At 39.9% G+C, this 22,573-nt stretch overlaps 1 protein-coding gene across 4 annotated transcripts in view; it reads right to left on the reverse strand.

The window, feature by feature from the left end:
- The window catches only part of pcx (pecanex), a 93,530-nt gene that overhangs the window by 61,473 nt on the left and 9,484 nt on the right, over positions 1 to 22,573 (reverse strand). For all 4 annotated transcript variants that reach the window (XR_011716806.1, XR_011716805.1, XM_071694347.1 and 1 more), the window contains exons 4-10: positions 20,476 to 20,604; positions 18,794 to 18,924; positions 17,976 to 18,159; positions 15,175 to 15,341; positions 14,685 to 14,923; positions 9,738 to 11,133; positions 1,971 to 4,818 (exon numbers count right to left, since the gene is read on the reverse strand). Coding sequence is in view for 2 of the 4 variants with exons in the window: in XM_071694347.1 (XP_071550448.1) it covers positions 1,971 to 4,818; positions 9,738 to 11,133; positions 14,685 to 14,923; positions 15,175 to 15,341; positions 17,976 to 18,159; positions 18,794 to 18,924; positions 20,476 to 20,604 (5,094 nt within the window). In the remaining 2 variants the exon portion in view is untranslated. The remainder of the gene's footprint in view (positions 1 to 1,970; positions 4,819 to 9,737; positions 11,134 to 14,684; positions 14,924 to 15,174; positions 15,342 to 17,975; positions 18,160 to 18,793; positions 18,925 to 20,475; positions 20,605 to 22,573) is intronic.

Here is a 22,573-nt window from a genome sequence, read left to right on the forward strand (position 1 = left end):
TTTGAGTGATCGGGGCCTGAACATGCAGGAGGGTGAAAGGTGGGCAAGGAATAGAGTGAATTGGATCGATGTAGTATACCGGGGTTGACGTGCTGCCAGTGGATTGAATCAGGGCATGTGAAGCGTGTGGGGTAAACCATGGAAAGTTGTGTGGGGCCTGGATGTGGAAAGGGAGCTGTGGTTTCGGGCATTATTGCGTGACAGCTGGAGACTGAGTGTGAACGAATGGGGCCTTTGTTGTCTTTTCCTAGTGCTACCTCGCACACACGAGGGGGGAGGGGGATGGTATTCCATGTGTGGCGAGGTGGCGATGGGAATGAATAAAGGCAGTGTGAATTGTGTGCATGGGTATATATGTATGTGTCTGTGTGTGTATATATATGTGTACATTGAGATGTATAGGTATGTATATTTGCGTGTGTGGACGTGTATGTATATACATGTGTATGGGGGTGGGTTGGGCCATTTTTTTCGTCTGTTTCCTTGCGCCACCTCGCAAACGCAGGAGACAGCGGAAAAAAAAAATAATAATAATAATAATTATAATAATAATAATAATAATAATAATAATAATAATGACAATAATAATAATAATAATAATAATAATAATAACAATAATAATAATAATAATAATAATAATAATAATAATAGCTATGGTTTCAGTGCATTATACATGACAGATAGAGACTGAGTGTGAACGAATGTAGCCTTCGTGGTTTTTTCCTAGCGCTACCACATGCACATGCGGGGGGGGGGTGTGTGTGTGTGTGTGTGTGTGTGTGTGTGTGTGTGTGTGTGTGTGTGTGTGTGTGTATGTTTGTCATTTCATGTGTGGAGGGATGGCGACGGGGATTAATAAAGGCAGCAAGTATGAATTATGTATATGTGATATATATGTATATATATGTATTTATACATCTTATCTATATATTTTGCTTTGTCACTGTCTCCCGCGTTTGTGAGGTAGCGCAAGGAAACAGACGAAAGAAATGGCCCAACCCACCCCCATACACATGTATATACATACACTTCCACACACGCAAATATACATACCTATACATCTCAATGTACACATATATATACAAACACAGACATATACATATATACACATGTACATAATTCATACTGTCTGCCTTTATTTATTCCCATCGCCACCTCCCCACACATGGAATAACATCCCCCTCCCCCCTCATGTGTGCGAGGTAGCACTAGGAAAAGACAAAGAATACTTCCCACGTATTCCCTGCGTAGAATGCGACTAAAAGGGAAGGGAGCAGGGGCCGGATATCCTCCCCCTCTCGTCTTTAATTTTCCAAAAGAAGGAACAGAGAAGGGGGCCAAGTGAGGATATTCCCTCAAAGGCTCAGTCCTCTGTTCTTAACACTACCTCACTAACGCGGGAAATAGCGAATAGTATGGGGGGGAAAAAAAGTCTATGTATATATATGTATATGTTGAAATGTATAGGTATGTATATTGGAAAGGATCACAATTTTGCGCGTGATCAAGATATTCCTGTGAGTCCACGGGGAAAATGAAACACAAAAAGTTCCCAAGTGCACTTTCGTGTAATAATCACATCATCAGGGGAGACACAAGAGAGAAATATCAACTGTATATCAACTGACTGTTATATTCCTCTCTTGTGTCTCCCCTGATGATGTGATTATTACACGAAAGTGCACTTGGGAGCTTTTCGTGTTTCATTTTCCCCGTGGACTCATAGGAATAGGTATGTATATGTGTGTGTGTGGACATGAATGTATATACATGTGTATGTGGGTGGGTTGGGCCATTCTTTCGTCTGTTTCCTTGCGCTACCTCGCTGGTGCAGGAGACAGCGACAAAGGGTAATAAATAAAAACATAAATAAATAATCATAACTATAATAATAGCAATAATAATACAATCAGGAAACACACTATTATCACCTAAATAGAAAAATAAAGAGGTAAAATAAAGTAACTAACCCATCTGCAGGTCTCCACAAAGTGAATGCTGAAGAGACCGAGTGAGATGCTCATAGAATATGGAGTTGAGGTTGTTGTCATCTGAGCCAGGATTCCGCTCTAAATGAGATGACAATCGAGTGTTGGAGTGGTCCACCCGTTTTGTGTTGTAGTCACGCTCCCAAAACTTGATCGGGCGGATGTAGGAGGTGATGAAGATGGCTGAACCCAGGATTGGGTTCAGTGGGGTGGACAGGATGGCAGAAACTGCAGCTTGTACAAACAACATGGCTGAATGGGGCACACTAAATGGTTGGGCAAATGCATGGAAAGCAGATCCCCAGGTGATCTGCCATGGGGCTATATATGTCACTATAAATTTCATTTTCAGGAGAAATTCATATACTCTTGTAAAAATCATCCCCATTACAAAGTAGTCTACCAAAAACGTTTCAGATTTCCCCTTAAAATCCCAGTTAAAGAAGAGCCTGGCAAATGCCAGTATGAGGTATTGAAACTGTGGCTGGGAATACACACTTCGCAAACACTTGACACCACATATCACGGTAATTAATGTTCCAGTGTTGAGACCAAACCTTTCCACCAATGTCGGTGCATCTTTGGTTAAGGCACAGAGAAAAAGTACAGGATAAATAATATTTTTTTCTAAGATACACAACCACACATAAACTTTCTCAAACCACATAATTTTGGCAGCATCATACACTTCAAATTGACTATACTCATGACTTCTACACACAGGATGTGCCACACACAGCCATGGTAACTGCTTTCTCAACTGTGGTATTACATAATGGTTCAGAAAGCCAAATAGACTGGCAAATATCCAAAGTGCAATAAAAAGGTCAGGGCTCTCCCCATCTAAGAGGACAGTGAACACAGTACTGGAGTGCACAGCAAATATTACCACAGCCATCACAGTACACATAATAGCATCATGCACCAAACGAGAATGAACAGTACTACGCAACTTCTCTGGCAGTGGATCTGTAAGTTCATCTGCTTCTTGTGGAGGTTGGGGGTTGTTGGTGCCAGTTTCCCGCCGCAGTTCTTCAGGCCACATATGCTGCTGGATAAGGCGCCACAGTGTAGTGGGATCTGAGGCTGACCGGCTCAAGTGATAACTGAAAGCCACAATCAAACCACAAAATATTGAGTAAAGGATATGCTGAGTTTGGGCTTCAGGTTCTCGTAGACCACCATATGCGAAACCAAACAGGAAGAGCACAGTGAGAATAGAACGACTGACACAGTAAAGAGCCGAGGTAAGGCTAGTAGTTGCATTTCCACCAAATACATGGATGTCTGTCTGTTCTAAAAGGTACATGAGAAAGGTGTTCACCTGGGGCAACAGCCCCAAACTGAAGATCAAAGGGAAGAACAGAGTAAATAGTAATAACAAGTCTCTACATTGCTGCAATAACAATGGCTTGGTAAAGTCAATTCCATATAGGATGAACCTTGGCCACTCATGGCTGCTATCTAAGTAAAGTTGTATGAGAAGAATGAGACTACAGCATATAATGAAATACACTGGTCTACTGTAAAGAACAACACGATTGTAACCATGAGTGGGAGAGGCTGCATCTGGTTGTACACTCTTGAATAAAGAATACTGACAGCTTGCCATTACAAGACAAAATATAAATACATTTAATTCCTGATAGAACTCTTTGTGGAGAATTATACATCCTAGTATGCTTACAAAAATTGCAAGAAAAATACAGATAAAATTTTCTAAAACTGTAACATTTCTGTCTAGCAGTGCTAACAAAAAAAGTCTATCAAACTTTATTTTTATATATTTGTTCCCACAAATTCTAAATTTGTAGTACTGTACAGTCTGAGGTGCTGTAACAGGAAACTTGAGTTTGTTGGAGGACAGTCCCAAGTCTACATCCATATCAAGCCCATGAGGCAAACTAATGTTCTCAAAGGCCTCGGCGGTGATGATGGAACCTGCAGCGGTGCCCGGACGGTTGCTAGAGCGTCTACGCTCAAACAGTGCATTTGTAAACAGCTGCAAAGGATTATGAGGAGCCCCTATACTTAGGAGTTGTAGGTGATGACGTGTTTCAGAAGACAACAGCGGCAGATCCCGTCCACTTCTGGATCCTACTGCTACCCTAGGTAATGGATCAGGATCACTTGAGCCATCCTGGTTGCTTCTGTCTTGATCTCTTATATTTACAACTGCTGTGGAAACAGGTGGAGAAGACCCTCTTTCAAGCACAGCTGAAGATACTGACACTACCCTTAAACTACTGGGTGGATCAGAAACAGGTGATGCCAGAGTTGGAGGAGCCTTGCAGATCTCTGGCCATACAGAGGGCAAAGAAGCAGGTGGGAGTGGGAGGTGGTTATCAAGTATAACAGTCAGTCCTGAGCAAAGAGACATGGAGGAGCTGCTGAGTGAGCCATCACCACGCATGAGTCCCCCAGAGGTATTCTGATTACCATTGTTCTGACCTGGCCCCTGAAGACTGTTGCTAGTGCGCCGCAAGAGCTTGGTTAAACCTTTGTTGTCATTAAGAGGCATAACACTAGATGCTGTGCTCACCCCTCTGTCATTAAAGGTGTATGTAAACCAATTTCCTCTTTCATCCTGAAAACAATGGACAGCTCCATCGCTAGTGTCTTCATGAGAAGATGCAAGGTGGGTTCCCGGGGAAGATAAAGAAGACAGAGCAGAAAGTGGAGGTCCTCCATCCCCTAGTGACGAATTAGTAGATAAGAGAGATGCACCTCCTCCACCTTCAGATTTCTTCTTCATTGCACTTCTGTGTGGTTTGCTCTCATCATCACTGTCATCCCCACCTCTTGCTGGATTAGGATGTGGACAATGTCTCTGAAAGATATCAAAATGTGAAAACATTTCCAACCATACAAGAATTTCTCACTCATCCTATTATCTATTCATATCCAAAATACTATTTTCCACTATCCAATAAGAGAGCCCTAAATGCCACAAACCTAATCTCTTTTATGGTATATATATCAGATTGGGGAAGAGCAGTGTGGTTTCAGAAGTGGTAGAGGATGTGTGGATCAGGTGTTTGCTTTGAAGAATGTATGTGAGAAATACTTAGAAAAGCAAATGGATTTGTATGTAGCATTTATGGATCTGGAGAAGGCATATGATAGAGTTGATAGAGATGCTCTGTGGAAGGTATTAAGAATATATGGTGTGGGAGGCAAGTTGTTAGAAGCAGTGAAAAGTTTTTATCAAGGATGTAAGGCATGTGTACGTGTAGGAAGAGAGGAAAGTGATTGGTTCTCAGTGAATGTAGGTTTGCAGCAGGGGTGTGTGATGTCTCCATGGTTGTTTAATTTGTTTATGGATGGGGTTGTTAGGGAGGTGAATGCAAGAGTTTTGGAAAGAGGGGCAAGTATGAAGTCTGTTGGGGATGAGAGAGCTTGGGAAGTGAGTCAGTTGTTGTTCGCTGATGATACAGCGCTGGTGGCTGATTCATGTGAGAAACTGCAGAAGCTGGTGACTGAGTTTGGTAAAGTGTGTGAAAGAAGAAAGTTAAGAGTAAATGTGAATAAGAGCAAGGTTATTAGGTACAGTAGGGTTGAGGGTCAAGTCAATTGGGAGGTAAGTTTGAATGGAGAAAAACTGGAGGAATTGAATGGAGAAAAACTGGAGGAAGTAAAGTGTTTTAGATATCTGGGAGTGGATCTGGCAGCGGATGGAACCATGGAAGCGGAAGTGGATCATAGGATGGGGGAGGGGGCAAAAATCCTGGGAGCCTTGAAGAATGTGTGGAAGTTGAGAACATTATCTCGGAAAGCAAAAATGGGTATGTTTGAAGGAATAGTGGTTCCAACAATGTTGTATGGTTGCGAGGTGTGGGCTATGGATAGAGTTGTGCACAGGAGGATGGATGTGCTGGAAATGAGATGTTTGAGGACAATGTGTGGTGTGAGGTGGTTTGATCGAGTAAGTAACGTAAGGGTAAGAGAGATGTGTGGAAATAAAAAGAGCGTGGTTGAGAGAGCAGAAGAGGGTGTTTTGAAATGGTTTGGGCACATGGAGAGAATGGGTGAGGAAAGATTGACCAAGAGGATATATGTGTCGGAGGTGGAGGGAACGAGGAGAAGTGGGAGACCAAATTGGAGGTGGAAAGATGGAGTGAAAAAGATTTTGTGTGATCGGGGCCTGAACATGCAGGAGGGTGAAAGGAGGGCAAGGAATAGAGTGAATTGGATCAATGTGGTATACTGGGGTTGACGTGCTGTCAGTGGATTGAATCAGGGCATGTGAAGCGTCTTGGGTAAACCATGGAAAGCTGTGTAGGTATGTATATTTGCGTGTGTGGACGTATGTATATACATGTGTATGGGGGTGGGTTGGGTCATTTCTTTCGTCTGTTTCCTTGCGCTACCTCGCAAATGCAGGAGACAGCGACAAAGCAAAAAAAAAAAAAAAAAAATATCCTAAATGAGTAAGCTGTATCATTCTTGCAATAACTTTAATTATGCAAAATTCTCTAAGCCTTTCCCATCCTTAACTTCATCCATACCTTCTGCCTTTTGAAATCCTCTCTTTCCAACAAACATTTTATGATACAATTACAATGCCCTCTTCAATCTTATCAATCTACTACTTTCATATGAATACCAATGGAAAGATTTTGCCATTAAAAAGGGATAGCATGTAGCACTCCCTGCACATCATGCTTGCTTAACAATACTATTTTTCTCTGCCACTATGCAAACTGTAAAACCATCAATCCTAGGCTCATCTGGAACTGGTTTTAGCCATCTATCATGGCTTACTTTTAACATTTCTGAGCCTAGCCCATGAAGAATTTTCATTTCACTTGGCAATATGCTGAATAACCATTCCATCTTTCTCATTGGGCTCTTCTAAAATTTCATACATCTTCTTTGTATGCTTCAAGGTATTATGACACGACTCATTTACTCCATCCCTGATGGGACAAGTTCAGACCAAGGATTTTATTTCTGTTACCCTCAATTTGTTGGGCGCATAGATTAAACGTCCTGTACAACTCTCTTCTTTCTAGACTGTAGAGTCTGAGTTTTGTAGCATTTCACATCAATTGAAAAGTGTCATTCCCTTAAATTTGTCCACAAAGTATACTTTTCAATTTCATCAAACTTCCTGATTTCTCCGGGTCTTGATATTGACTTTATAATACCGCATTATTCAAGACTGTTTTTTATGTATGTACTGAACAGCTTCATCCTCAATATTTTATTCCTTGAGGTGAATGTTCTCATTATCACTCATCTCATTACTTGAAGAGAACATTACATAATCTATCCTACAGAGTATTTGCTCACTTCTTGTGAATTTGTGATTATCATTAGAAAAATATACACTACTCATGCTTCTCTTGGACGTTATATTTCTATCCCCACTCTCTGTGCTTTAATTCCCTTATTCTATAATCTTATTCAAGTTAGCTTTAACACGTTATTCCTGATTACAGTGACCACAACACCAAAAATGATGATCATATAGTATTTCGGTCTTTCACCACTCCAAAAATGTTGCCAGAGGACTACAAATTTTCAACATGCATCTCTACAGTTCTCCTTTCCTATCATCATGCTCTTATTTTCCTTTACATTACCTTTCACTTTCAAACCTCTTTTGAATATCAGAAGATCCCTGGCTGTACTAATGCTACAACTTAAACCACTTCAATATTATTGCAAATCAGTACATTACATTCACTGTCATTTGGGGCTGTCCAAGAATCCTTTCCTTTCTTTTTCTATTTCTTTAATATATTTCTCAATACACATGAACAGTGAACAATATCTACTCTTGGTGTTACTGAGTTTTTTAATATATTTCCCCATTCACATAAAATGAGGATGATATCAGCTCTTGGTTTCAGAGTATTCTATTTGAAATCAGGCATGCATGTTACTCCATTCAGTCAGACCAGAGAGTTTTAATTTTCTTTTCATTCAGTCAGACCAGAGTGTTTTAATTTTCTTTCTTTCTGTAATTTAAGCAACCATTCAAATTTTCTTGGTCAAAGATTAAATACAGGGATCAACATTAAGGCTTCATAATAGAACACATTTTGAAAAATTTCAAATCTTTAATTTACATTTTGAATATCTGTTTCTATTAATAAAGAAAAACTTACAGATACAAGCAGGTTATAATGCCTTTCACAAAGATGCCAAAGCAGAAGCTGGTAAAATGGTCATGAATCACATTCCTCTCATATGTGTCATATTATAAACTGAGAGATTTCCAGGACCAAATTACATATTACCCTCCCCAAGTATATGTTCTTAGAGGTTGTATGTGCTCGATCAAACTCCTAAACCAGCAGACAGAATCAAAGCAAAGATGACACATATGGAACAAGTTACACAGTTATGTTTCATTCACCGAAAAGAAATATAAGTTATTACTATCATTTTTTCAGCTGGAATTAAACAGTAAAACAGTTGACTAAATTCAAGCTTTACATTCAACTTACAAATGTTCCTCCAATTTGTGACATAACATTAGGAATGCAATCATACTTGAGCCATTCTGATTACTGTTTCTTTCCCTACATCTTAAAGCTTTGGAACTCGACCTTCTCATGTCTTTCCCAATAACTTGACCTAACACTTCTCAAAAGACAGGATTTTAACTTCCTCCAAATTCATTTATACTTTTCCTTGTCTCATCTTTTTCCCTTTCACTAACCACTTTACATTTCAATTAACGCCTGGCCTTGATGTGGAATTTTGCCCGTGACTGGAGCTTTCAATGAAGCAAAAGTTGATTTCAGTCAATGTAAATCATAATATATGGGTAATGATTGTATTCATGAACTTATATATTCTATTTAAAGCACTGTCTTATTGGATAAAGGTAACAAAGCTATCAATTACTTAATACTGCTTATTAGTATAAATGTAAGTCCTCTTTAAGGCTATGCCTTGAATGATACATAAAACAGCTGGTAAAGAAACTGAAAAGTAAGAAAAAATTATAAATGACTCATGAGTTTCTGAGGAGATGGAAACCTAACATCTAAAAAGGAGCAGGTCTTAACTGTTTGAAAAATCATTATAAAGTAAAGGATTTTTACCATAAACAATACCCCACATCTCACTGTCTACCTTTGTCTTACTCCCAATCAACCTTGAACCCTCTTCCTCTCTTTACTATAGTCCCAGAGATAATTCCATATCCAAAGTGCCATCTCTTCCTTCACTCCTGTCCTTAATAACTCTAAGCTTTCCTCAATAAACATCCCCAAACCATTCTACCCATTTTATGTTCAACTTGTTTCTTTCACAACAGGAAAACTTTGGTTTCTCTCTACAAATACAGCACCTACACTCTCTCTTTTCATCCTGGTTATATCTCCATGCATTAAGAAGTCCCATCCTCAGTCTTCAAGAAAAACAAAAACAATGCCTGGCTTTCTGTCCCTACTTTCTTTCTTTCATATCAGTTTGTCATTTCACATCTTAGTGAGGATGCACCAAAAATATATGACTGAAGCTAATACAAAAAATTCTTGCCTGGCTTCCTTCTCTGTTCCTACCATCAAAAAATGATAATACTGGAGAGAAGGATTTCCCATCCCTTGCCCCAGACCCTCAAAGAAGCCTTCCATGACACACAGGCAATACATGGATATCAATTCAACCCTATCATATCAAATTACTAGGGGAGGCAAAACTTAAAGGATGATCAAAAAGAATTCATACTAACAAGATATATCTTTCTTCAAGTACTAATTTCTTGAACTGAAACACAAAAATACTAACCTGAGATAAGTGATTCCTGTGGGCTTCCTGATATGCGGGTGAGATTGTAGTTGTGAGGCTGGTTGTGAAGGAAGTGGTAAGAGCAGTAGTAATAGTTGTAGTGAGTAAAGATGATATATCAGAAGGGTCACTAGGAGAAGTGGGTGGTGATGCCGCATTGCCTGCAACATGTCTTCTCCGACGTACTGCTGGTTTCCTGTACAAATGTGTCTCCACTGGTTTCTCATTGGATTTGCTGCTCTGAGTTGAGTTTTCAGAGGTTCCAGGGCTTGTTAATGATCCCTGGCCACATTTAATTGCTTCACCAATACCCCCTTCCTGTTCCAACCGTTGTTTTAGTACCACAAGTTTCTGAATGTCCCGATGGCACTGCTGAGGATCATGGAGAGAACTGTTCAAGATATCTAAAAGTCTTCTAACTAGATCCTCCATTGTAACAGATGCTTCTCTGCTACCCCTTTCACATCCTCCACTTGACTCTACCTCTTCAACAACCACACCCTGCCTCCGTTTTTTAGGAATGGCCCCTTGACAAGCTGGACCACAATGGCTGACAGGGTGTGGAAAGGCAGTGGCACATGGTTCAGATGGGCTTTCTGGTGAGGACCTAATTACATTCCAACTATCATCATCACTTCGTTGAGAAGAGTGTCTCCTCTGCTCACTGCGTTCACAAGGAATACGAGCAACATCAGCAAACTCAGAGTCTGAGTCACTGTGTGAAAATAACCAGTCTAATCCTGGACTAGAAGATCGACTTTCTACATTATCATTTACAAGTAGTTCTTGTGAATTTCTTACACTGTGTGTCCTGTGTTCATCACTCATGACTGAAGTGTCTTCTCCAGCAAGATGTGGAATGGTTGGGGCTTCTTCCAAGTCCACTACAACCTCCTCTCTGTTTCTGAGGTGGGAGCTCTCTAAACTTTCAAAATTTCCCTCCTTCTTACTTCCACCCAGTTCATCACAGTTCCCATTCCCACTGCACTTAGAGTTAACATTATCACAGTCAAGATTACCTAAAGACTGCCTATGTAGACTTAACTGGTCTGCTACACTACTTAGTGTTTCATCAGAGCTGCTGGACAGTTTCACAACACTCAGAGTGTCTGAACTACTCTCATCATCTGCATATATATTTTCAAAAGTGAGAGTACACACTTTATGGTTATCCCCTTCTACTTTTGCCTTATCACGAAACTTTGCAATAGCAGAGCTGCTACGAAACACCAAAGGCTGGTACACACGACCGGAATTCCGAGGGGTGGGTGCCAGCCTAGTATTGCCGGAGCGGCCTCTGCGTCCCCCTGAACTTTTCCCCTCAAGACTTTGATGTCGTGTCAACAGAGGAGAATGGGACCCTTTATTAGGGCCCTCTTCATCTGTCTCACCATCACTGCAGAAAGGAAAAAAAAAAAATAGATATTAGATGATACAGCATTACAGAACTTGAAAAAAAAAAAATAGCCACCCTCAGTATGAATACTCTGAATTCAAATTTCTATAAATACCTGGCTATCTACATAAAATAATAAAGTGAACAACAGCAATAGTCTCAGAATCAATTTCGTTAGGTCAGTGTTTTCCTCCATCACGAGCATCATAACCGAGAGGTGAGAGGAATGTTTCACATATTGGGAAAAAATATTGAGCAATATATGAGTACATTAAGAAAGCTGAACAGGGTATGCTGAATGGTTTGGACAGCCAAATGAATGGTGGGGCTGAGCATGAATTCGTGACAAGACCAATGAGACAGGTGAGACTGGACTGGACATGGAAGGATGAAGTGAAAGATGCTTTCTGTGATCAAGGCCTGAATATGCATGAGTATGTGAAGCATGCAAGGGATTAGGTGAATTGAAGTGATGTGGCATACATAAGGCAACATGCTGTCAATGGGGTAAACCAAAGCATTTTAAGCAGTCTGGGGAAACCTTAGAAAGGTCTGCAGAATTGGCTGTGGATAAGGTGCTCTAGTTTCTGTGCATTATGCATGACAGCTTGTGGGCAGATATGTACAAATGAGGCCATTCTGCATCTGTTCCTGGCTCTAGCTAACTACATGGTATACAGCAAACAAGCATGAGAGAAATGTAAGGCTAGGGATTATGATGCCAAAAAGGCTTATCATTATAGAAAAGTATTCTAATAGACCTATCTTTTCTTTTAAATGTTAGCTGAGACAGCACAGGCAGCTGAGGGCCTAATCTAGGCCATCCCATTAATGCTACATATACCAGGGTCAATGTTCTGTCAATGGGCTGAACCAGGGCATGTGAAGCATCTAGGGTAAACCATGGAAAGGTCTGTGGGGCCTAGATGTGGATAGGGAGCTGTGGTTTCGGTGTATCAAACGACAGATAAAGATTGAGTGTGAACAATTGTGGCCTTTTTTGTCAGTTTTCCTGGCACTACCTCACTGAAATGAAGGGTAGCAACACTATTTCCTGTGTGGCGGGGTAGCGGCAGGAATGGATGAAGGCAAGCAAGTATGAATATGTACATGTGCATGTATGTATATGTCTGTGCATGTGTATGTATATGTGAGTGTATGGGCGATTATGTATACCTCACTGATGCAGGAGACAGCGATTAAGAATAACAAAATTATATTTATTTATTTTGCTTTGTCGCTGTCTTCCAAAAGGCAGGGCTATCACATAGTGCTCACTGCAGGAAACCCTAGAGTTAAGAAGAATGAGCTCTGTGAGTTAAGTGTTGTCAAGTACTAAGTATGACATGGAGAGATTGTACATTTGTGGACAGAATGCCAGTAGTTGACATGTTAATGAGGCAGAAAGACAAGATGGCTACCTGGGTCAGAGGAATGCAACTTGACAACCACTGAAGTGCTGGCTCACTAAGCAGGTGTCACTAACTTTCCCAATACACAGGCAGGTAGTACTGGTAATATACCAACTACTGCCTTTAATTCTATTTGCTCTTATGCCAACAAATCCACTCTACATGCTTTATCTCACTTTCCTTTCCCTCCTCATCCTAGTACTCATTCTCTTTTGGTACTAAACATATATTCTCTCTTGGCTTGGTGCATGCAACATTTTGGAAAGAGGAAACACTAAACTACTTCAAAAAATGCAATTTCTACACATAATGTATTTCTATCAAAATCTCAGTCACATTTCAAAACAACTTTGTTCAATTATGCAATGAAAAAACAATTGGGCACAACATTCTCCACTCCATCCTGGAAACCCCACAAAATCTGCTTCCCATAAGCTGAGAGTGCTGTGTAAGGTGCCAAAATTATTTTTCTCCTGAGAAACCATTCTACAGGGATTCCATTCACCTCCAGTGTGTAGTACTTCTTATATATATATATGAGGTGATGGTTCTTACACTTCCTTCTAAGTCAAGGTGGAACTAAAAGCCTTCTAGTCTATTAACTCTCTTGCCTTCATCTAAATTCAACCATCCTTTTCCATCCACCATGATGATGCTATCCCATCTGCTGTATGTGCAATATATTGGCCACTGCTCATGTGAGCTGTCTGGGTATGTCCCAGTCCCTAAGAACTGGACCTAGGGAAAAAACATCTGACAGCTGCTCACCACAGCTTCTCTGTGGAGACAAACCACGTGAGGAGTTACCATTATGATAATTCATCCTTTCTTTGTAGAGAAAAACTGAAATTATCTTCCTTCCTTGTCTTTCTCTCTTCCAAAAAATTTCCTTCTAGAACTGTTAACAAAAATATGAGAAGCTCCATTTAATTCCTACTGTATTACTTATGATCATTATCTTACCTTTCATCCAAGATACCAATAACAAGAACAAGTATTTGCCTATCCAATCTTAGCTACCATAAAAATAACTCCACCCACCACAAGGGTTCTTTCAGTAATTATCTCTTTTTGGAAGCTCTTTATATGGCCTAACCTGGGGCACTGCAGACAACCAAATGAACAAAGTCTACAGAACTGTTGCTACAAAATAAGTAAATTGTGCTTCTGTTTGTGTTTAGCACATGACTCTGAGAATGGTATATTTCAATCCAACAGAATAAATAAATAAAATGCTGTGAATGATATACTGTATAATGGATTGCATGAACATGCACTTTTTTTACTTGTCAAATATTCTGGTAAATGATACCATACTAAGTGCCTTAGGAGAGTTATAAGGAAGTATCTGTTCAGTAATACAGTTGTAGACTCAGAAAAAGCTAAGCAAGCACCACTGGAAACTTCAAAAGATTATATGACAGAATGCAAAGATGAAGTGGTGCCTCACAAGTGTAAAGCACAGGACACACACACACACACATATGAATATGTATTTGCAGATACTAATACAAATGCAAATACATATATATAAATAAACATACAAACAAACATATACAAGCACATCCACTACATACATATGAATTACACACACACACACACACACACACACATGAAAATATGTATATGCACATATGAACACAAATGCATGTACACACACAAAAGGTAAAATAATGCATCAACAGGCAACACGATTTTAAACAATCTGGATATAATGCAAAACTGAATATGTTTATATATACTTCTATCATATATTCTTGAAACCACAATTCAAATTCAGTGTGAGTTCAGCTGAACAGTCAGACATTTGCATGATGAAAAATTTTTAAAGTATTCACTGGTATTAATTTTTTCACAAAATTTTTTTTTCCTGTTATTTGCAGTAAAAAAAAAAAATTCTGTTCTACACAACTAAGTGCGTAAATTCTGCAAATGATTTTACTCATCATTATCAAGAGGAAAGGACAGAAAGTTTTGAAGCATCAATGTTTCCAGTATTTCTCTGTAACAGGATGAAGTACACAAGTGGTTAACAAATTGACTGGAGATGATTTTGAGCAACAAAAACCTCATGCTACACACTTCAAGCAGAGGTGCCACGTGCTTTGTTAGTAAAGGCCAAAAAAAACTTGTAAATACCTGTTAATACTGCAACAGCTACCACTGTTTGTATCACAACTATTATTCCGTTCCTCAATGACAGATATGTTGCTTGGCTCTGGTCCACATGCTGGAGGTACCAAAGACTGTTTCCTGTTGTGGTGCTGGGGAGGGTGTTGATGGAAGCGGTGATGGGGCTGGTGATGGTGATGCCTACTGTGGTGGTGGCGATGATGATGATGATGATGACGTCTGCTATTATCATCACCTATAATTACCTGAAACAGACAAAACATACACATTCTTAAAATGCTTTGAAGTCCAACAACAATCATGAAACAGCACACATGTTATATCTCCAAGGACAAAAATGTTTCTCTGATATTCTCTACATTCTTTTTGCAAAAATATTCAGATCAGTACTCTTTTACTAAGATTTCCAAATACTAGATTTCTTTTCATCACCTATCTAAAATAATGGGCTTGAAATTAATCTGTACTCAGTAAAACGAAAGTCTTAATAAACTACCTCAAGACTGACTGGATGAGATGGTGGCTCAGCAGCAGAGGGAAGAGATGAAGGTGATGGTGCAGTAGATGATACAGTAGCAGTATTTGATCCACCCTCCATTCCCAAAGATGTGCTTCCATGGTGAATACCAGCACGATAGTGGACACTACTACCCTTTTCTCCAGCTGTGGAAATACTTTTTATTATCAATTCTAACTCACTACCAATTCCAAGAACAATTTAACTTCCTCATCCCACCAATCAATATGATCACCATCCATCTTCCTTACGTCAAAGTTTACCTGCTAATAAGAGATAAAAAGAAAGGTGCATGGGTAATGTCTGCTGGGTAAGAGTGACAGTGAATGTGAGGTATACAAGAGTATGTTGCAGGTCAAGAGAAAGGTCCATGGCTGAAAACAAGGGTGATTTAGAGATGGGGTGAAAAAGTATATATGAACTTAAGGAAAAATCTAAAGAAGAAAATGCTTTAGAAGAAAGCAAACAGTGTGAGAACAAAAAGAAAAAATGGAAGTGATGGTGTGGGAACATAAAGAACAGTGGTAACAAGCAAAGAAGGGATGAAATGGTGATACAATGAGTAATCTGAAGGACTGCTGAATGAATTAGATTTCAAGGTGGTGGACATAGTGTATGAGGTGAAGTGGCATGCATAGTGCAAAAGGCTTGCTGAAGAAAGACAAGGTAGTCAGTGTTGTGCAAGATGAAATGTGATAGGGCTGCAGGAGTAGATGGGACTATAATGAGTTTATCAAGAAAAGGGGTAAAAGCACTGTTAACTAGTTAGTCAAGCTATCTGACATATGTATGGCCTATGGTAAGGTGCCTAAGGCAAGAGGGATAAAAATGAATGCTTAAACTACAGAAGTCTGTAAGTAAAACAGGCATGGTGTTTGGGAGAGCGATGACTGTGAGGGTGTCAGTATGCACTGATGATCCAATTGGGGAAGAGCAATGTGGCTTCAGGAGAGGTAGTGTTGACTAGATGTTTGCTTTGGAGAAGCATTTATGGATTTATGCAGCATTCATAATTCTGAAGAGAGGATATGATAGGGATGACTGCAAGGCCTTGTGGATGATGCTACAAATATTAGGGGTGAATATTGAGTTATCAAATGCAATGAAGGGATTCACCCAGGACAGTAAGCCATATGTGCAGCAAGAAGGGATGAGGGTACTCAGTGAATTTGGGTGTACAACAAGGACATGTGATATCATTGTGGTTGTTTAATCTGTTCATGGCTGGAGTGCTGAGAACGTAGGTCAATGACATTCTGAAGGTGTTGAGGACATGGGCTGGGAGGTGAATCAATTGCCATTTGAAGATATCAAGGCTCCAATGGCAGACTCAAGAGAGACTCTTCTGAAGCTGGTAACAGAGTCGAGGCAAATAGGTAAGAGGAGTTTTTTTGCGGGGAGGGGAGTCGAATAATTTTTTTCTTGTTATACTAAAGCACCATTTCCTGTGTCAACGAGGTAGTGCCAGGAAACAGACAAAGAAAGACCCATCCACTCATATACACACACACATATATATATACATGCACATACATTATTCTTATCATCATTTTACTTGATTGCCATTTCCCACATCAGTGAGGTAGTGTCCTTTGTTCTCACCTTTTTCCATTCTGTACTCAGTCTCTCCTGGTACTTCCTCACACAAGTCTCCTTCCCAAGCTCACTTACTCTCTTCACCCCAACATCCTCTCTTCTTTTCTGAAAACCTCTACAAATCTTCACCTTCACCTCCACAAGATAATGATCAGACATCCCTCCAGATGCACCTCTCAGCACATTAACATCCAAAAGTCTCTCTTTCGCATGCCTATCAATTACACACTAACATCCAAAAGTCTCTCGTTCGCATGCCTATCAATTAACACGTAATCCAATAATGCTCTCTGGTCATCTCTCCTACTTACATACGTATACTTATGTATATCTCTATTTTTAAACCACCTATTCCCAATCACCAGTCCTTTTACGGGACATAAATCTACAAGCTCTTCACCATTTCCATTTACAACACTGAATACCCCATGTACACCAATTATTCCCTCAACTGCCATATTACTCACCTTTGCATTCAAATCACCAATCACTACAACCCAGTCTTGAGCATCAAAACTAGCTAGAGACTGAGTGTGAACGAGTGTGGCCTTTGTTGTCTTTTCCTAGTGCTACCTCGTGTATGTGCAGGGGGAGGGGGTGTCATTTCATGTGTGGCAGGGTGGCGACAGGAATGAATAAAGGCAGCAAGTATGAACTATGTACATGTGTATATGTCTGTGTATGCATACGTTGAAATGTATAGGTATGTATATGTGCGTGTGTGGAAATGTATGTATATACATATGTATGTGGGTGGGTTGGGTCATTCTTCCGACTGTTTTCTTGCGCTACCTCGCTATTGCAGGAGACAGCGACTAAGTATAATAAATAATAAATATAAAGTAATACAGTAATTCCTTCTCATCTCTGGAAAAAACATCAATCTCCACCAAGCCAGTCTGTGATTTCTATATGGCAGAAGCAATGAGTCATATTCTCCTTTCAGAAATATTAAGTATCTGACATGCCATCCCTGCCAATGATGAATCTCTACAATAAAAAAACATCATTATAAGAACATACACCCACACTCTTCCATACTTACTTCTTTCACATATACTCAACAGACTGCTTTTCCAATTCATCTTTAAGTCTCCCCTTATTCAAATCTGGATACCAACTTCTTTTTACATCAAGTCAGATCATGAAAAGGAATCTAAATGAGATTTTGAAAGTTTACACACCTTTGGCACTTTTGGAATAGACAATGTCAACTGAATGAGCATCACGGAGGGAGGTTGTGGCAATAGATCCAGCAGATGTAGCATTTCTCCGAAGTCGTTTATGTCCCCTGCCACTGTGTGTACCACTACTGCAGTTACTACCATTTGGTGCAGCTCCCTCTTCCCCACCACACCAAGCTAGAGGCTATAGAAAGAAAAAAGTACTCTCAGAGATCAAGAAATTTTTCCTTGCACTTGGTATCATTTCAACAATCCCTCCCTTAGCACGCAGGTCTATTTGCACCTACATGTATAACAGTACGATTTAGCACACATTCCAAGAAAAATTTACTTACAAAAGAGCTTAACTAAATGTCTGCCAAGACTAATGCTTCAAGCAGGATGATACAAGCTAATCAGTAAGTTCCATAATTCTCCTGGTATTTGTGTTGCATATTCTCAATTCTATTTACTACAAATGTGGTACATTCCTAATCAAAGAGAAAGCATAGTCATGTGAGGTGGTAAAAAAACATTGGCCAGAGCTGGAGTCTTGTTTTTCAACATCACAACTTGAAGCCTTTCATACACAGAGTAACAATAAGAGAGAAGAACACAGTATTCAAATGCTCATGCATACACTTCAGTTTGGGTAAATTAAATGGTGTTTTTATTTCCAAATTGGTAGGTGCTTTCTCATGTGCTCAGAGATGTATCCTGATATAAAAGTTTGTACTATTGTAAAAATGTTGGAACTGAAATAACCAGTGGATATTTTGCAATGATAAGGTGGCTGGAATATGTTGATAAAATCCATATCATATTAAAACTACACTAACCTGAGAGTGTTTGGCAATGATGGGGTGGTTGAGGGATTCTGCAATCTCAGCAACACTCCCCAATGTCCCCTCTGAGACACAGAGTCCTCGGCTACTGCTAGATGGTCCTGCACCCACACTACTACCACTTTCTGGAAGTGATGTTGAATGTGTATGTCATCTCTGGTTACGTTAAAATAAAATAATGCTCAATATGGCTTTAACTCCTAAAATATTTGGAACAAAGATAATTTTTCTTAAGCTGATTAACTCAAAATAATCTTTCAATCAGTTCACATTCATCTTTCTGCCTAATCTATGATACAACTAATTCGATTTCTTGACAAATCAAGACACAAACTTTTCACAACTTTTGATGTTATTCTATGACCTAAATATATAATATTTAACCCTTTTGCTGTGTAAGTAATTTTCGGGGGGGGGGGGGGGGGGGGGGGGGGGTCAAAAACTTCAACAATCTACAAAAATTGAATTATCAATGAAATATTTTCTAATACTTTTTAAGTAAGTCTCAAACACAATCTGGTTCCCAATGCATATTCAATCAAACCTACTTAAATATATGAAGAAAGAGTGTCTCCTCCAACCAAGGGAAAGGAAAGGGACCCATGGCTCACTAGGAGCTGGCAGGCATTCTTAACCCTAGGGGAGGGGGCCCTGATACTTGCTCTAAAGGAAGGAAAAATACTTCCTCTCAAGGGAGAAAAAAGGAAAAAGCAAAGAACCTCATTAAAGTCATACAGCCCTGAGGTGAAAAACGAGATTTATGATGATTCTTAAGCTGTACTGGGTCCAACAGATTGGTTCTAACATTAGTAGATCATGTGTAATGACCTCCTTTTCCTTTAGACAGAGGAACAAAAAGAAGAAAATTACCATCTAGGACATATAGGCTTGTATTGGAGCAATGCATGCCTATACAATCTGAAGCAGACTCTGGCTGCCTTGTTATCTGCAGGAAGAAGGAAGATCCAGGAAGAAGGAACATCCTCAACTGATTAGGTATCCAGTCCTAAACACAAGGTCCTGCATCAACTGTCAGTTAGCCAAGTCTATAGCAGTAGCTTTCTTACAACACATGACCCTAGGAAACTGAACTGATGGCAGCTGCTACTGACAGGTCAATGACATGATAATTACAATGCCCCACAGACCTCTTTCATTCATCATCAATGCTGTGCCTCTGTATGGAATAAGAGCAGACCGACACCAAATTCAACCTTCAATACCCACACAACACATGCCAGCCACTCTCCCTCATCACTGTTTTTGCATACATACTGCAATTTTTCTTGATATACTGTATTCACTTCACTCACCATCAATGTACTGCCTGTGTATGCAGCGAGAATAGACTGTAAAACCGAGTTAAAAAAAAAAAGGATAAAACTTTTCCCATCCTCACTTCTTGTCAAAGAATAGTTAAACATGTCAAGTACACCCACCTTTGGCACTCACTAAACAAATGATGAAGACAACACAAAGGTATATAACACAACTCTATATAATTTTCTTTCTTTTAAATGTAAATCTATCATTCATGAAGGAAGAAAATTTTCCTGTTTTTCTGAAACATGCCTGCGAAAATGGACACCGAAACCTATACTGATGTAAAAGATTTAAAACCATTTCAACATTTTATTTTCATAGACTCTTTCACACCTAAATAAAAGACTACATACCTCTAGACCTCTTCTCTCGAACATGTGACTCCTGAACATCTTTGGATGTAGTAGGAAGTGCAGCAGCCTCGCACTTAGCTCCTTCTTCACTCCCTGAGCTATCCTTGTGGTGGACATCTGCTTTTAAGTCTATAAATATATATAAAAAAAAAAAGATACATTTATGAAATTATATTCAAAAAAAGACATGAAATTATATAAAAAAAAGAGACATTTTTTGAAGATTACATATAATTATATGAATCCTGTCTTCTCTTAGTCCTTCTGCCTATGTCAGAGCACTGGCTTATGACAAGAAGACCTCTCAGTATGAAGGGTTGAAGATCTTTGTATCAGTTTTGAGTAAAGTAGGATATAAAACTGGAAACCACCAGTCGAAGTTCATTTTAGGTGCAATCAAAAGTATGAATAAATTGCAGCAATTTCAATACAGATGACTTAACAACTGTTACCCAATAATGGCAATTATTAATGGTAGATTACTATTCCTGCCATAAGACGACCCTATCCCAGCTCATGCCTCTCAAAAACAAAAAAATCATCCATCACTTAATTTCAGCCATATCTTAATTCACATAGTTAAATCAAGTGCAGACAACAAATGGAAACTACCCTCACTTTACCTGAGAAACAGTATGGAAAGACAGAAAGTGGAATCTTTTCTCTTTTCATGCATGTCCATCATTTTAGGCACCGGGAACTGATGAAGAAATGGCTTCATTCACTTGCATTTACCTCTCTGGCAGTTAACCACAGACCCTAAGCCACAACCAAGCCCCAAAGACCTTTCTGTCATTTCCTGACTGCACTGTATGCCCTGGTTCAGCCCAATGACAGCACATCATCCCCTGTATACAACATCATTCCAAGTCACTCTATCCCTTGCATGCTTCATACCTCCTTGCAAGTTCAGTCCCTGAAGCTTCAAAGCATCTCTCATTCTAACCTTCCTCCTCCTCCTTTTTTTTTTTTTTTTTTTTATACTTTGTCGCTGTCTCCCGCGTTTGCGAGGTAGCGCAAGGAAACAGACGAAAGAAATGGCCCAACCCCCCCCCCCCCCATACACATGTACATACACACGTCCACACACGCAAATATACATACCTACACAGCTTTCCATGGTTTACCCCAGACGCTTCACATGCCTTGCTTCAATCCACTGACAGCACGTCAACCCCTGTATACCACATGACTCCAATTCACTCTATTTCTTGCCCTCCTTTCACCCTCCTGCATGTTCAGGCCCCGATCACACAAAATCTTTTTCACTCCATCTTTCCACCTCCAATTTGGTCTCCCTCTTCTCCTCGTTCCCTCCACCTCCGACACATATATCCTCTTGGTCAATCTCTCCTCACTCATTCTCTCCATGTGCCCAAACCATTTCAAAACACCCTCTTCTGCTCTCTCAACCACGCTCTTTTTATTTCCACACATCTCTCTTACCCTTACGTTACTTACTCGATCAAACCACCTCACACCACACATTGTCCTCAAACATCTCATTTCCAGCACATCCATCCTCCTGCGCACATCTCTATCCATAGCCCACGCCTCGCAACCATACAGCATTGTTGGAACCACTATTCCCTCAAACATACCCATTTTTGCTTTCCGAGATAATGTTCTCGACTTCCACACATTTTTCAAGGCTCCCAAAATTTTCGCCCCCTCCCCCACCCTATGATCCACTTCCGCTTCCATGGTTCCATCCGCTGACAGATCCACTCCCAGATATCTAAAACACTTCACTTCCTCCAGTTTTTCTCCATTCAAACTCACCTCCCAATTGACTTGACCCTCACCCCTACTGTACCTAATAACCTTGCTCTTATTCACATTTACTCTCAACTTTCTTCTTCCACACACTTTACCAAACTCAGTCACCAGCTTCTGCAGTTTCTCACATGAATCAGCCACCAGCGCTGTATCATCAGCGAACAACAATTGACTCACTTCCCAAGCTCTCTCATCCCCAACAGACTTCATACTTGCCCCTCTTTCCAGGACTCTTGCATTTACCTCCCTTACAACCCCATCCATAAACAAATTAAACAACCATGGAGACATCACACACCCCTGCCGCAAACCTACATTC

This window comes from Panulirus ornatus, chromosome 57 (assembly GCF_036320965.1).
Source record: "Panulirus ornatus isolate Po-2019 chromosome 57, ASM3632096v1, whole genome shotgun sequence".
NCBI lineage: Eukaryota > Metazoa > Arthropoda > Malacostraca > Decapoda > Palinuridae > Panulirus > Panulirus ornatus.